Source organism: Arabidopsis thaliana (genome assembly GCF_000001735.4).
Source record: "Arabidopsis thaliana chromosome 1 sequence".
NCBI classification, from domain to species: Eukaryota; Viridiplantae; Streptophyta; class Magnoliopsida; order Brassicales; family Brassicaceae; genus Arabidopsis; species Arabidopsis thaliana.
The window spans coordinates 15,964,828-15,980,037 of NC_003070.9; the positions used below are offsets into that span (position 1 = coordinate 15,964,828).

At 36.3% G+C, this 15,210-nt stretch overlaps 3 protein-coding genes and 1 pseudogene across 8 annotated transcripts; 3 read left to right on the forward strand and 1 right to left on the reverse strand.

Annotated features, from left to right (window-relative positions):
- Positions 1–1,553: 1,553 nt before the first annotated feature.
- On the forward strand, positions 1,554–3,412 carry AT1G42525 (cysteine proteinase superfamily protein; the record flags this gene model as incomplete). 2 transcript variants are annotated; one of them, NM_001160926.1, is made up of 7 exons in its annotated part: positions 1,554–1,763; positions 1,847–1,892; positions 2,022–2,230; positions 2,722–2,905; positions 3,007–3,077; positions 3,153–3,210; positions 3,297–3,412. In NM_001160926.1, 7 exons carry the CDS (start codon positions 1,554–1,556, stop codon positions 3,410–3,412), a joined length of 894 nt encoding a protein of 297 aa, NP_001154398.1. The 2 variants fall into 2 exon arrangements, with proteins under 2 accessions (NP_001154398.1, NP_001154399.1); NM_001160927.1 differs by having other exon boundaries at positions 2,043–2,230.
- Positions 3,413–3,978: 566 nt separating this feature from the next.
- AT1G42530 lies at positions 3,979–6,285 on the reverse strand (annotated as a pseudogene; the record flags this gene model as incomplete). The annotated part of the gene is made up of 1 exon: positions 3,979–6,285.
- A 1,941-nt stretch (positions 6,286–8,226) lies between these two features.
- GLR3.3 (glutamate receptor 3.3) lies at positions 8,227–11,986 on the forward strand. Of its 4 annotated transcripts, none has more exons than NM_103438.3 (7): positions 8,227–8,473; positions 8,660–8,917; positions 9,009–10,357; positions 10,435–10,712; positions 10,805–10,836; positions 10,918–11,324; positions 11,397–11,986. In NM_103438.3, exons 2-7 carry the CDS (start codon positions 8,662–8,664, stop codon positions 11,874–11,876), a joined length of 2,802 nt encoding a protein of 933 aa, NP_174978.1. In that variant the 5' UTR covers positions 8,227–8,473; positions 8,660–8,661; the 3' UTR covers positions 11,877–11,986. The 4 variants fall into 4 exon arrangements, with proteins under 4 accessions (NP_174978.1, NP_001322170.1, NP_001322169.1 ...); NM_001333202.1 differs by having other exon boundaries at positions 8,227–8,526; positions 11,397–11,953; NM_001333200.1 differs by having other exon boundaries at positions 8,227–8,917; positions 11,397–11,946.
- On the forward strand, positions 11,978–15,125 carry PMI1 (plastid movement impaired1). The gene is made up of 2 exons (NM_103439.7): positions 11,978–13,989; positions 14,062–15,125. The coding sequence occupies exons 1-2, from the start codon at positions 12,304–12,306 to the stop codon at positions 14,905–14,907; spliced, it is 2,532 nt and encodes an 843-aa protein (NP_174979.5). The 5' UTR covers positions 11,978–12,303; the 3' UTR covers positions 14,908–15,125.
- Positions 15,126–15,210: the final 85 nt, after the last annotated feature.

The window sequence follows — 15,210 nt, forward strand, 5'->3', positions numbered from 1 at the left end:
TGCAACTAATTTGCTACCGATTGTGTCCCTCGCAAATTGCGAGTGCTTCGCGAGGCATTTAGTTCGTTGCATAATTTGCGAGGAATTTGCTACTGATTTGATTTTGGGACGCGCGTTTTGCGAGGAACAGTTGTTCGTCGCAATTCCCTCGTTATCTGCTATTTGTGAGGGATTAGCGACGGTTTCTTCCCTCGCAAAAGACATGTTTTCTTGTAAATTCACTTAATTTTATTAACATCACGTTTAAAAATGATATAAAAATATACATCAATAAAAAGTGATGCTAATAACTTTTTAAGTATTTTAACTATAGAAAAAAAAACTAACCATAATTTATTGTAGAATGAGGAGGAATTGTTATTACCACAAATAAATAATCATAATGAGTTTATTATTTATTATTAATTTCTACATTTCTTTCAAATCATCTAACTAAATACATTTGTTTTCTTCACTACAAATCCTTCTTTTACGCTCACAATTTTTGTTTTACTATGTTATCTCCAAAAACGTTTTTAATATCTCATAACGTTTTTACTCTCATTCAATTTTCCACCGTCAAAGACAAAATACTTTCTTATTTTCTAGTCATTCTATCTTTCTTTTCTTAACCATCGCGCAATTATTATTTTTATTATTATTATTCAAAAATCTTCCACGAATACTACATAATCAATATATAAATGCATTGATGATCATTAGAGCTGTGTGTTTTACTTCACAGTTTGGAGAAATATAAAGGTATACACTTACAAATGATTATTTTTATTCCGACCAAATAATCAATCTCTTTTTTTTTTGTACAACAAAAAACTCAAGTTCGATGAGGATTGAGGATTCAAAGGATCTTAAGTTATAATCAAAATATGATCCTGATTCTACAAATGAAAGAGAGATGGCATAGAAGAAAATTAGAATTTCTAAGAAGAACGAACAATTAATGGAAGGAAGAAGCATGGAATAGAAGGAAGATGTGTGTTATTATATTATTAAGATTTATTGTTCATGTGATGTATTTTATAAAATCTTGATAAAAACATTGAGTAGATATTGCAATGAGTAATTTTTGAAAAAAATATCCACCATGATTTGTTATTATTAAAAAGGTAATAAATAAAATCATAATTCAAAAACTATATTTAAAATAATTCTTTAACTAATATAACAATTATTATTATTCTTAAATTCAGTTATCTTAACTGAAACAAACACTAACACCACTTAAATAAATTGATTTAAAAATTAACATCATTTTTAGCTACTGATACAACAATGACATCAATTACAATAATCGATGTAACTATTTTGATTATTAACATTAGTTAGTAATAAACTGATGCAACCAATATATAAATCACTTATATAAGTGATACAAAACTCTTTTAAATTATTTTTAACTAATGCAATATTTATAATAAATGATGTAAAACAACTTTTTTGTAGTAGTAGCATTTATAATAGTCTGCATTTTGAAAGTAATTTAACTTCCACAATTATGTCACTGATTATAGGTTGATGAAGAGGAGAAAACAAGCTTGTTGGATATTTGGAAAATGCTAGAAAAATTGACAGGGACGATTACGGTGTTGGAGAGTAAATTCCCAACTCTTATTAATCAGAAAGTGAGTGCTTTAGATGAAGAGCTTAGTAAGAGACTTGCAACTCTAGAGACTAATTTGAAAGGGTTTCATCCCGCTGATGTACCCATTGATAATGTCACGTCCAACAACAATGAATATGATGAGGCACACAATAAAGAACTTGTAAGTTGTATCTCGCTAAAAATTGTTTTTCATATTTAGCATGAATTATGATGGTGAAATCTTAAATTACTTGATTATCGCAGTCTTGGATGGTAGAAGAGAAGCCATCTTCTAAAGATGGTTTGTCTGGTCAAAGAGTAGTGAAGAAAGTCGTCTACTCAATGAAGAACAAGAAAAAGAAAAAGAAAGAGGGAGAAATATAAAAGAATCTAGTTCTTTGTGAAAAGAAATATGCAACAAATGTTAAGAAGAAGAAAGTGGGAATCATGCCTAAAAAAGTATCTCCGATACGTGAGAAGAAGATGACCAAAGTAAAAGAAGTGAAGGTATCTACTCCAAAAGTTTTAAAGAAGGCAATGAAGAGAGATGACGACGATGTTGTGGATGTAACTGATGAAGTTGTAGCAAATACTCTGAAAATGACTTCCAATTCTGAAGACACATTCTCTAATCCTCAAGTACAACAGGTTAGTGAAGTAATGACTATCGTGTTGTCGTCAATTGAAGACCAAATTAAAATTTGGATGGTGGTACTGCTAGCGGGAGACGGGTGACTCAACTAGCCGGTTATCAAAAACCTCCTTATGTAGGGAATTCCACAGTGAAGCGCGTTATCACAGATGTATCATCATCCTCTTTCATACCCGAGCATCTTCAACCAGTTTCAGATGAAAAATTTCAAAGTTTCATGGATTGGCTAGGATTTGATGAGTAAGTTTCTGTTTTGCAGTTCTAATATCCATGTTTTCGGTTCTCTTTTATCATTCTTTTTTTTTCCAGGGAAGAACCATTTCAAACAAGCAATTTTGATGCTCGATTCTTTTGGCAAATTATAACTCCAAGAAAAGACTTGCAAAATATGGTTGGCTGAAAGACTATTCCATTTTATAGTTTACAATTTTCAACTTGTGTAGTTGTAAACATTTCGCTTATAAATGTTGTTTGAATTATTTTGCAGCACATGGGAGCTACAAAGATTATGTTCCACAAAAGGTTTATGTGTGATCCTTTAAAATACTCAAATCACCGCATTGCTTTCCTTGATCAAGATTTGATCAGAAAGATGGAGAAAGACTACAAACACTTTTCCTCGGATTCTAAAACCTACAAGTGGACCGACTATTATGCGAATCACCAGAATGGTACAGCTCACAGTTACACAGCGACAAACAAGAAATGGTTAATTAATATGGACACCTTTGACCTTGTCTTTTTGTCAATAAAAAGCATTGGGTGGTTTTAGATATTAACTTGAAGAGAAAGAGGATCTACGTTTACAACAACATTCCCACTATCGTTGATGAACCAGAAATGGTTCAGCATTGCATGTTTTTAAGGAAGATGATCCCAGCTATGTTGTCTGAATATATTCTAAAGACGTAAGAAGAGCTACGCAATGGTGGAGGTGAAGAGGGTCACGAAGAAGGTCCCGTGAATCACGATCCAGGTGATTGTGCAATCTACGCGATAAAATACATCGAATGTTTGACACTTGGAAAGTCATTCGATGGATTGTGTGATAGAAACATGCAGTTCTAAGGATCAAACTTGGTGCTGAGATGTTTGATGAATTAAGAGAGTTTGCTGGTACACTTAACTGTGAGATTTGTCGGAAAGAATTCGAGCTTCCTCGCCTTAATGATTCGTAGAAGCTGTATTTGTGTTTTTCTTTTGTTATGTGGTTATTTTGGTTTTTGTTTTAGACATTCATGGTATGTGTTTCATAATTTCATATTATTTTGTCACAAATTTGTACATTTATGCAAGTTATTATGTTTTTATTTCTTTAAGACTTCTATGTTATATGCAAGTAGAAATGAATTTCAGACTATTGAGTGACTGACTCAAAAAAATATTGCAGTACATAAAATAGTTTAAGTCTAACAAACTTCAAACATGCAAATAAATCAAACAAGACAATAAAAGAGGTTTAAGTCTATAAAACTTCAATCATGCAAATGAATCAAACAAGACAATAAAAGAGGTTTAAATCTATAAAACTTCAAACATGCAAATGAATCAAACAAGACAATTAAGAGGTGTACGTCTAAAAAACTTTGAAACGAAATAGTAGTAAACATAAGCAAAATTATCTCTTCCTTGAAGTTTAACTCGTGCATGTCAAACGATTGTGGTCTACTTGATTGCAATTCCCACAAGCATGTTGTTTTATTGGCTTCGTCTTATCCATAACAATCTTCAATGCAGATTTGACTCTTGATCTCTTTGGTCTTCCGGGTTGTTGTCGAGATTCTGGTGGTAAACATATGGTCGTCACAACTTGTTCGGGAACTAGTATAGCAAAATCCCTGGGCATGATGGCGTTAGCATATGATGAACATACATAATTCTTGTGATAGTAAGGATGACACATTGATATTCGAGAGACTTTTCTTTTTTCACCCTCCGCAATTGCGTGAGCACGTGGTTTCTTTTCTAGATCAAATATACAACACAAACATTTTCTATCCTTCAAATTAATAACATGGAGAGATGCTCCAAACCTCACTTGTACCTGATGTGCATCTATATATTGCAAACTTAGCAACTTGGCATACTATACACGACTCTACAAAACAATTCCTAGGATTGTTATTAGTGAACAATGTTTACATAGATGTGTTGTTCAAATAGCTTTAGATTAGAAATTCTTACTTGCAAAATCTTTTCTACTCCGCGTGTAAGAGAGGTTGTCAAATTCAGTGCGTCATTCCTTCAGTCTGAAAACCATCTAGTCATCATGGACCTAATTTCTTCTAACAGCTGTACAATAGGGAAACTTCTAGCAGGTGACATGACCTTATTCATTGATTCAACAATGTTACTTGTAAGCAAATTGTACCTATCACCAGGGAAATGTACACGTGTCAGAGTCGTACATCTGCGTACATCTGCTCTTTGAAGGTAAGCATGGAGTTCAAGATTCAAAGCTTGAATCAGAGCAAAATTGATTTCAATGTCGACTAATCTAAAAGCATTCACTGCCTTCTTTACCAAACCAAATGTATCCCGACCTTTAAAGCAGACTAATATATTTTAGTACAAATAGTATGTACATATTCCCTAGCTAGATTTAGGATAAAACGTCTTTATTGTTTTTCCAATGGATTGGTGCCTATTAGAAATTATGGCAAGGCTTTCGTCATCTTGTATCAAACAACTTAGTTGTTTAAAAAACCATTTCCAATATTGATTATTATTAGTGTCCACCACGGCAAACGCTATCGGGTATAGCTGAAAATTACCATCTTGGACCGTTGCGGTAAGAAGTGCCCCTAAGTATTTTCCTTGCAAAAATGTATCATCCACACCTATCACTTTCCTCATGTAAAGAAATCCTAAAATTATTGTACCAAACGCTAGAAACAAGTACTTAAATCGTTTTTCTTCATCAACTTTAAGTCGAGTAAAAGTTCCAGAAGTTTCTCTCCTTAGCATGTACAAGTACGCCAGGAGCTGCTCATATCCACTTTCTCGACTACCCCTAACCAATTGTCGTGCATACTTTAGTTTCCGATATGTCTTCCAATAATCCATGTACACAATATTATTTTACCGTGTGTATTAGCAAGAACATAAAATGCGATTTAAAAATGTAATACTAATAGATAAAAAATAGTAAATCATACCTTGATTTGAAAGTGTTTATTCAACGTTTCAGCATCATGTATTGGCAGAACCTTAGGTCCAATCCTACCAACGTAACCTTTGTACAAGAATCCAAGTATTTTGTGTGTTGGGCGCGTGATGAAACAATCTGTAACATAACATATATGTTCTAACTTAAATAATATCACATGAAACTTTGTAGAGTCGCCTACACTCGAACCCTCCATCGACATCCTTTAACCCAGTAGTTGACAATATAAATTTGTAGAGTCGATTTACCAACATCAAAATCAAATTTCTGTAAAACGACAAGTATCTTCAAACGTTTCTTCAAGTGCTCTTTTGTTTCCAAACATTGTCCAACCGCCAGCTCCAATGCAGACACATCGGTTCCATCAGAATCGTTGCAGCAATCAAATACACTTTCATCATCTTCACCATCTAAAGATATATTATTAACTTCGGCTTCTTCCATGTTTTCACTTGGCAAATCGATTTCTCCCTCTACCTTATAGAATATATTACTTGGTCGTAAAGAACTTGTCAAAATACAGTTAATGAAACCATCAATTTCCTCCTTTGTGGATTGAACTATAACTTTCTCCTTCACTTCAACTCAAAGTCGAGCGATTTCATTCTTCATATGCCCCAAAAAACCTTGAAATTGTCTATTATTACCAATAATAACATGTGGTGTATCTGCGGGTAATTTTTTGGATATTGAGATCTTGAAAACTACTTCGAATAGTCTATTATCCAAACCGTAATCATCATACACCATTGGAACGAAATCATGAAAATTGGTTTGACTGTTACCTTCAAGAACTCGACAACTTTTACTATTATCGACTACAAAAAGCCATATGGTTTTCTCAAAGATCCATCTGCCACATACGAGAATAATCTAATCCATACCCAAACCGCTTATTCTTGTTTTGCCTAAAACATTATAGTCTGAAGAAAGCATTATTAGAAAACATGAAAAAGTCGAAACTCAAAAAAAGAAACAAAGGAAGAATTGTCGATGAGATCAAGAGAAGAAACAAACGAATCAAATAAGATCCCGAAAAGGAAGCGTAATCAAAGAATCTAATTGAAACAGTTGGTATGCGTAAAATAAGGAAAAAATGGAAATAAAACTCTATAAGAATATACTTTTTATTCTCAATTTAATGCATTAAACGTCAAACATGGCAAATTTTTAACAAATCTGATGTCATCAACTATAAGTCTATCGTAACCCAATGTAAATAAACTGGTTCACCCATGCTCTCAAACCATGAAACATTTTTGATAATACGTGTAATAACGAGATGTTTCAAATTTTGAAAACCAATCTGTAATGTCTACATAAAACAAATCTGTCGCGAAAAAAACAATATGCTATAACCTATAAATCTATCATAACTATGACTAAATAAACATGTGGTACGAAAAAGTCTGTCGAACAAAAAGTGTGGTGGACAAACAAATCTGTCGCAACATGAAGCACATATTTTTCAGAGACGACCAAAATAACGGAGTGGCAGTTTCGTAAATAAAATTACTTTTTTGAATGATTTAGTAATGACATTCCTATGATATTGTTTTTCTTACAAAGAAAATAAATGACATTTTAGACCAAAATATTACTCCTATAACCCATATTTTTGGTATGTCATTCTAGTAGTTAACCCTAAAATATGAGTCTTTCTAGTAATTTTCTTTTTAAAACTTGCTGTTGATTATGTTGTTAGCGATCAGAGTTAGAATTTTTACATGATTTCGCGTATCCATAATTAGTAGAATTTTAACATGATTTCGCGTATCCATAATTAGTTTTTGGATGTAAACGCTTTTAAAATCATCCAAATTAAAAATAAATGTATTTTTGGGTATGATTAGGCATTTTGTAGAATGTTTAAGTTGACTTGAACGGTTTTCAACTACAAACGATAACATAACATTTTTGGTTTGTTGTCAAGTCTTAGTCAACCAATAATTTTTTTGCCACTAGAATATTGTATTAATCACAGTAAATCCAAAAAAAAGAAAAAAGTCATATTTATCATGAGTTCAAAATTTATAATTATATAAAAGAAAAAGGTTTATCAGTTATGCAAAGTATAAGCCAACACATCCCAACACTTGCATACTTTAAAAATGTCTCGTTAGCTACACGAAATATTGTCATCACATACGGACATACACGAACAAACATAAGACATGTTGCCAACACCATAACCATCCTACTTTGATGCTTCGGTCGTCAGAATCCGGCGTTGACCAATGTTGATCGACGTTTACCGATGTTGACCAAAAATTATATTCAATTTTTTTTTTTTTAATAAACAAATTAAAATAAGAATTTATTTTATAATTTAAAAAAAAAACTAATAACGAAATATACTACAAATAATATAACAATATAAACCACAAAAACATTATATAACAAAATTTTGGTTTATATTTGGATTGATATAACAAGATATACAAAATATATATATAACAAATTAGACAACAAATTCTTTTTTTTATACTATATTTTGTTATCATATTTTGGTAATATAAGAAAATATACATTTTACTTTTGACAATCATTTTTCTTCTATAAATTGTAGTGTTCATATATATATTTATTAATTTGGTATATCATTTGAATTTGTTAATATATAAAAAATGCAAAGGTCATTAGCTGATATATATTTTTTCTTATATAAATATAATTATTACTTTTCTATTATTTTACAGTTCTAGTATACACATGCATTTTTTTTTCCTATCTCTGTTAAGAAACTAGTAGAAAAAAAGAAGCGCTGACACAGATTTATAAACAAAAACAAATAAATAAAAGCGAAAAGAAACAAGTTGAAAGTTTTTTTTTTTTTTTTTTTTTTTAATCCAAACTGAACCAAATAGACATGTGAATGTTGTTGTGAGATTTTTTCCTCTGTTCTTTGAAGAATATGAGGTTGGGATTAATCTCAATTCATCACCGAATCTGATTCCGCCACTTTGTTCTTGCCTCTTTCTTCTCCTCCATGCCTTCTCTTTCGATATTCATATCTGCTTGATTATTTCTTTAGTAGTTGCAGAAGCTTCATAAGCAGCAAAACTAAAAGGTTCTAAAGCTTTTGTCCTAATTTAATCCATTCGATTCATACATGTTATTTCGGTAAATTTTGCTGTCTTAATTCGTACCATTTCTGTCTTTTTTTTTCTTGGTCCTACTGAATCAAAGTCATCATCAGATTGGTCCAATTTTAGCTTTAAGAAACTCAACTAATTTACTTTCATCTCTTTATCAGATATGAAGCAACTCTGGACTTTCTTCTTCTTGTCTTTCCTTTGTAGTGGATTGTTCAGAAGAACACATTCTGAGAAACCAAAAGTTGTGAAAATCGGTTCTATATTCAGTTTTGATTCAGTTATTGGCAAAGTTGCTAAGATCGCTATTGATGAAGCAGTAAAAGATGTGAATTCAAATCCAGACATTCTCAGCGGAACAAAGTTTTCTGTTTCGATGCAAAACTCTAACTGCAGCGGTTTTATGGGCATGGTTGAAGGTTTAACCCTGTGAGATCTCTTTAGTTAGTGTTTAGGATGTCATCAATATTGACTCATTTGTTTGTTTGTTTGTTTGTTTGTTTGTTGCAGCATTGAGGTTTATGGAGAAAGATATAGTTGGGATTATAGGACCACAATGTTCTGTAGTAGCTCATATGATATCTCATATGGCTAACGAACTTCGTGTACCGCTTCTTTCGTTTGCTGTAACCGATCCCGTAATGTCGCCGTTACAGTTTCCGTATTTCATTAGGACTACTCAGAGTGATTTATATCAAATGGATGCAATAGCATCCATTGTAGATTTTTATGGTTGGAAAGAAGTTATTGCTGTGTTTGTTGATGATGATTTCGGTAGGAACGGTGTTGCTGCGTTGAACGATAAGCTTGCGAGTAGGAGATTGAGAATTACTTATAAGGCGGGTTTACATCCTGACACGGCTGTTAATAAGAATGAGATCATGAACATGCTGATAAAGATCATGTTGCTTCAACCGAGGATTGTTGTGATACATGTTTATTCGGAGTTGGGGTTCGCGGTTTTTAAGGAGGCTAAGTATCTTGGAATGATGGGAAATGGATATGTTTGGATCGCTACGGATTGGCTCTCTACGAATCTTGACTCTTCTTCGCCGTTACCCGCTGAGAGGTTGGAAACTATTCAAGGTGTTCTTGTTCTGCGTCCACACACGCCGGATTCGGATTTTAAACGGGAGTTTTTCAAGAGGTGGCGTAAGATGTCTGGTGCTTCTTTGGCTCTTAATACATATGGACTCTATGCTTATGATTCTGTTATGTTGTTAGCCCGGGGTTTAGATAAGTTCTTTAAAGACGGTGGGAATATATCGTTTTCGAATCACTCAATGCTCAATACGTTGGGAAAAAGCGGAAATCTCAACTTAGAGGCTATGACTGTCTTTGATGGTGGAGAAGCACTGCTTAAAGATATCCTCGGAACGCGTATGGTTGGTTTAACGGGACAGCTTCAGTTCACTCCAGACAGGTCTCGGACCCGTCCAGCTTACGATATTATCAATGTGGCGGGAACCGGTGTTCGTCAAATAGGCTACTGGTCAAATCATTCTGGTTTATCAACTGTATTACCTGAGTTACTCTACACAAAGGAGAAACCAAATATGTCAACAAGTCCGAAACTAAAGCATGTCATTTGGCCGGGAGAAACGTTTACGAAACCTCGCGGATGGGTTTTCTCTAACAATGGGAAAGAACTCAAGATTGGCGTGCCTCTTCGCGTTAGTTACAAGGAGTTTGTATCACAAATTCGCGGAACCGAGAACATGTTCAAAGGGTTTTGCATTGATGTCTTCACGGCTGCAGTGAATCTTTTACCGTACGCAGTTCCTGTCAAGTTTATTCCTTATGGAAATGGAAAGGAGAATCCGAGCTACACGCATATGGTTGAGATGATAACAACTGGTGTGAGTGCTTATTACATTCTTTTTCATAGAAGTTACTTTTACCATTTCTACTTACTGTAAAAATGGATTTACTGCAGAATTTTGATGGGGTAGTAGGTGATGTTGCCATTGTAACAAACCGGACAAAGATTGTAGATTTCACACAACCATATGCAGCATCAGGACTAGTTGTAGTTGCACCTTTTAAAAAACTGAATTCAGGAGCCTGGGCTTTTCTTCGACCTTTCAACCGTCTTATGTGGGCTGTCACGGGTTGTTGCTTTCTCTTTGTTGGCATTGTTGTTTGGATCTTGGAACATAGGACTAACGATGAATTCAGAGGCCCACCTAAGAGACAATGTGTCACAATTCTCTGGTCAGTTTACTATATATTTCAGAGAAGTAGCTTAGAGACAACTGCTTGTTATCTTTTGGCTGATCCATTTATTGTTTGTTTGATATCTGCAGGTTTAGCTTCTCGACCATGTTTTTCGCGCATAGTATGTCGAAAGAAAACTTACTGTGCCACTGGTTATTGTTTGGCTTTTGACTGATATGACTCTTTCCCTTGGTTTTGACAGGAGAGAACACAGTTAGTACACTTGGACGGTTGGTTCTGATCATATGGCTATTCGTTGTACTAATCATCAACTCGAGCTACACGGCTAGTCTGACATCGATATTGACGGTTCAGCAGCTCTCTTCACCCATCAAGGGAATTGAAAGCCTTAGAGAAAGAGATGATCCAATAGGGTACCAGGTTGGTTCATTTGCAGAGAGTTATTTGAGGAACGAACTCAACATATCAGAGTCACGCCTAGTCCCACTTGGAACACCTGAAGCCTATGCTAAGGCATTAAAAGATGGACCAAGCAAAGGAGGCGTTGCCGCGATTGTTGACGAACGTCCTTATGTCGAACTCTTCCTCTCCAGCAACTGCGCTTATAGAATCGTTGGTCAAGAGTTCACCAAAAGTGGCTGGGGATTTGTAAGTATAAAGATATTGTCACCATTTGGTTTGGTTAGATTCTGTTACTTATGTATAAATGGTTTTACGTAGGCCTTTCCTAGAGACTCTCCTCTAGCAATAGATCTATCAACAGCGATCTTAGAGCTAGCAGAGAACGGAGATTTGCAAAGGATCCACGACAAATGGCTAATGAAGAACGCATGCACTCTAGAGAACGCGGAGCTCGAATCAGACAGGCTTCATCTAAAAAGCTTTTGGGGACTATTTCTCATATGCGGCGTCGCGTGCCTCCTCGCTCTCTTCCTATACTTTGTTCAGATCATCCGTCAGCTCTATAAAAAGCCAACCGATGATGCCATTGCAAGAGATCAACAGCAGAATCATGACTCTTCCTCCATGCGCTCCACTCGTTTGCAAAGATTCTTGTCTCTCATGGATGAGAAAGAAGAGTCCAAGCACGAAAGCAAGAAGAGAAAGATCGATGGTTCAATGAACGATACATCGGGATCAACACGATCACGAGGTTTCGATAGAGAAAGAAGCTTCAATTCGGTAAATCCATTAGACTGAAACTGTAGTTACAGAGACATATACAATTATTTTTGAACTGATTACAGAGAAAAATTTAATTTTTTTCTTAGACATTTATTATAGTATAGTATATAGTATTTATATTTCACAAAACTCTAACAACCACAAACACAAGGTTAGAGAACTAACGATTCTAAAACGTTGAACGAAACCATACCGTGACAATAAATTAGTTGGGACCATAAAGGTTGGTGTCTCTTTCAGAGTTGAGAGAAGGCCACGACATTCTAAATCCTGATCCAATCGCTTCACCAACTAATAAATTTTCTCAATTTTGGACAGACAAAACAATGAAACCTATCGATAATAATAACCACACAAACCCCAAATAAACCCTCAGCTTCCTTATCCCTTCTTCTGGGGACCAAAAAAAACACAGAAGAGCTTCTTCTTCTTCTTCTTCTACATGGCAGGAGAATATTCCGGTAGCCGGAGTTCTAACACACAGCTTCTCGCGGAACTTGAAGCTCTAAGTGAAAACCTTTACCAGAAACCTCAGGTTTCAGTTGGAAACAGGAGAACAAACTCTCTCGCTCTCCCTCGGAGTTCTGTTCCGTCGCTTGTTACCTCTGCTGATGAAGTGAGTACAGCACGAGCTGAGGATTTGACAGTATCGAAGCCGCGGGCTCGGCGTTTATCGCTGTCTCCGTGGCGGTCGAGACCGAAACTTGAGGTAGAGGAGGAAGAGAATGTTACTCAGAGCAACAGGATTGTCAAGAAACCAGAGGAGTCGTCATCGGGTTCGGGTGTGAAGGAAGAGAAGAAAGGGATTTGGAATTGGAAGCCGATTCGAGGGCTGGTTCGGATTGGTATGCAGAAGCTAAGCTGTTTGTTATCAGTGGAGGTTGTGGCGGCGCAGAATCTTCCAGCGTCGATGAATGGTTTACGCCTTGGAGTTTGCGTGAGGAAGAAGGAAACTAAAGACGGTGCTGTTCAGACGATGCCGTGTAGGGTTTCTCAGGGTTCTGCTGATTTTGAGGAGACCTTGTTTATCAAGTGCCATGTGTATTACTCACCGGCGAACGGTAAAGGTAGTCCAGCGAAGTTTGAGGCTCGTCCGTTTTTGTTTTATCTTTTCGCCGTGGATGCCAAGGAACTGGAGTTTGGAAGGCATGTGGTGGATTTGAGTGAGTTGATTCAGGAGTCGGTAGAGAAGATGAATTACGAAGGAGCTAGGGTTAGGCAATGGGATATGAATTGGGGACTTTCAGGGAAGGCTAAAGGGGGTGAATTGGCTTTGAAATTAGGGTTTCAGATTATGGAGAAAGACGGTGGAGCTGGGATTTACAGTAAACAAGGCGAATTCGGGATGAAACCGAGTAGTAAACCTAAGAATTTCGCTAATTCCTTCGGTCGAAAGCAATCGAAGACGTCGTTTAGTGTTCCGAGCCCTAAAATGACGAGCCGGAGCGAGGCGTGGACGCCAGCGAGTGGTGTGGAGTCAGTTTCGGATTTTCACGGGATGGAGCATTTGAATCTGGATGAACCTGAGGAGAAACCCGAGGAGAAACCGGTTCAGAAAAACGACAAACCGGAACAGAGAGCTGAAGATGATCAAGAGGAACCAGATTTTGAAGTTGTGGATAAAGGAGTTGAGTTTGATGATGACTTGGAAACTGAGAAATCTGATGGAACCATAGGTGAAAGATCTGTTGAGATGAAGGAACAACATGTTAATGTTGATGATCCACGGCACATAATGAGACTCACCGAGCTTGATTCAATTGCAAAGCAGATCAAAGCGCTTGAATCGATGATGAAAGACGAGAGTGATGGAGGTGATGGTGAAACAGAGTCACAAAGGCTAGATGAAGAGGAACAAACTGTGACAAAGGAGTTTCTTCAGTTACTTGAGGATGAAGAAACCGAGAAGCTGAAATTTTATCAGCACAAAATGGACATCTCTGAACTGCGGTCTGGCGAATCCGTAGACGATGAATCGGAGAATTACCTCTCGGATCTCGGTAAAGGCATTGGTTGCGTTGTTCAGACACGAGACGGTGGTTACTTAGTCTCTATGAACCCTTTCGACACGGTGGTCATGAGGAAAGACACTCCTAAGCTTGTTATGCAAATCTCCAAACAGATTGTGGTAAGGCCTGAATTAATATTTACATAATCAAAAGAATCCTACAACAACAGGAATCTGAAATCTTTATTACAGGTACTACCAGAAGCCGGACCAGCCACTGGATTCGAGCTATTTCATAGAATGGCGGGTTCGGGTGAGGAACTAGAGTCAAAGATATCTTCGCTTATGGCGATAGATGAGCTAATGGGGAAAACAGGGGAGCAAGTGGCTTTTGAAGGAATAGCGTCAGCGATTATACAAGGGAGGAACAAAGAGAGAGCTAACACGAGCGCAGCGCGAACTGTCGCAGCTGTTAAAACAATGGCTAACGCGATGAGCAGCGGAAGAAGGGAGAGAATAATGACCGGTATATGGAATGTGGAGGAGAATCCATTGACTTCGGCAGAGGAGGTTTTAGCCGTCTCTTTACAGAAACTAGAGGAAATGGTTGTTGAAGGACTTAAGATTCAAGCTGACATGGTGGATGATGAAGCTCCTTTCGAGGTTTCGGCTGCGAAAGGTCAGAAGAATCCACTTGAATCGACCATTCCGCTGGAAGAATGGCAAAAGGAGCATCGCACACAGCAAAAGCTAACGGTTTTGGCGACAGTACAGCTCCGTGACCCGACAAGGAGATATGAGGCTGTAGGAGGGACAGTTGTGGTAGCAGTACAAGCGGAAGAGGAGGAGGAGAAAGGGTTAAAGGTAGGAAGTTTGCACATTGGGGGAGTGAAGAAAGATGCGGCGGAGAAGCGGAGGCTTACCGCGGCGCAATGGCTTGTGGAACACGGAATGGGAAAGAAAGGGAAGAAGAAGAGTAATATAAAGAAGAAGGAGAAGGAAGAAGAAGAAGAGGAGATGTTGTGGAGCTTGTCATCTAGAGTAATGGCGGATATGTGGCTTAAATCTATAAGGAACCCTGATGTGAAATTGCATTAGTTGATCTTGGAGGTATTCATACTATACAATAAGATGCATTTGTTTATTTATGTTTTGTATATTATTTTTTAAGAGTTTCAAATTTTACCTGCAACAAACATTAGTCAAATGTCTTTTTACCAAATTTTTAAATTTCAGGAATTGGTTCAACTAATTTTCCCTAATGTTATGTATTGTTTTTTTCTGGTTTTCTTTTCTAAGAAAGTCTTTTATATATTAACTCTAAAGTGTACAAATGCATAAAAATTCTACCTTTCCAAAACTATTTTGTACAAAACTATAAATAGGACATGATAAACATGT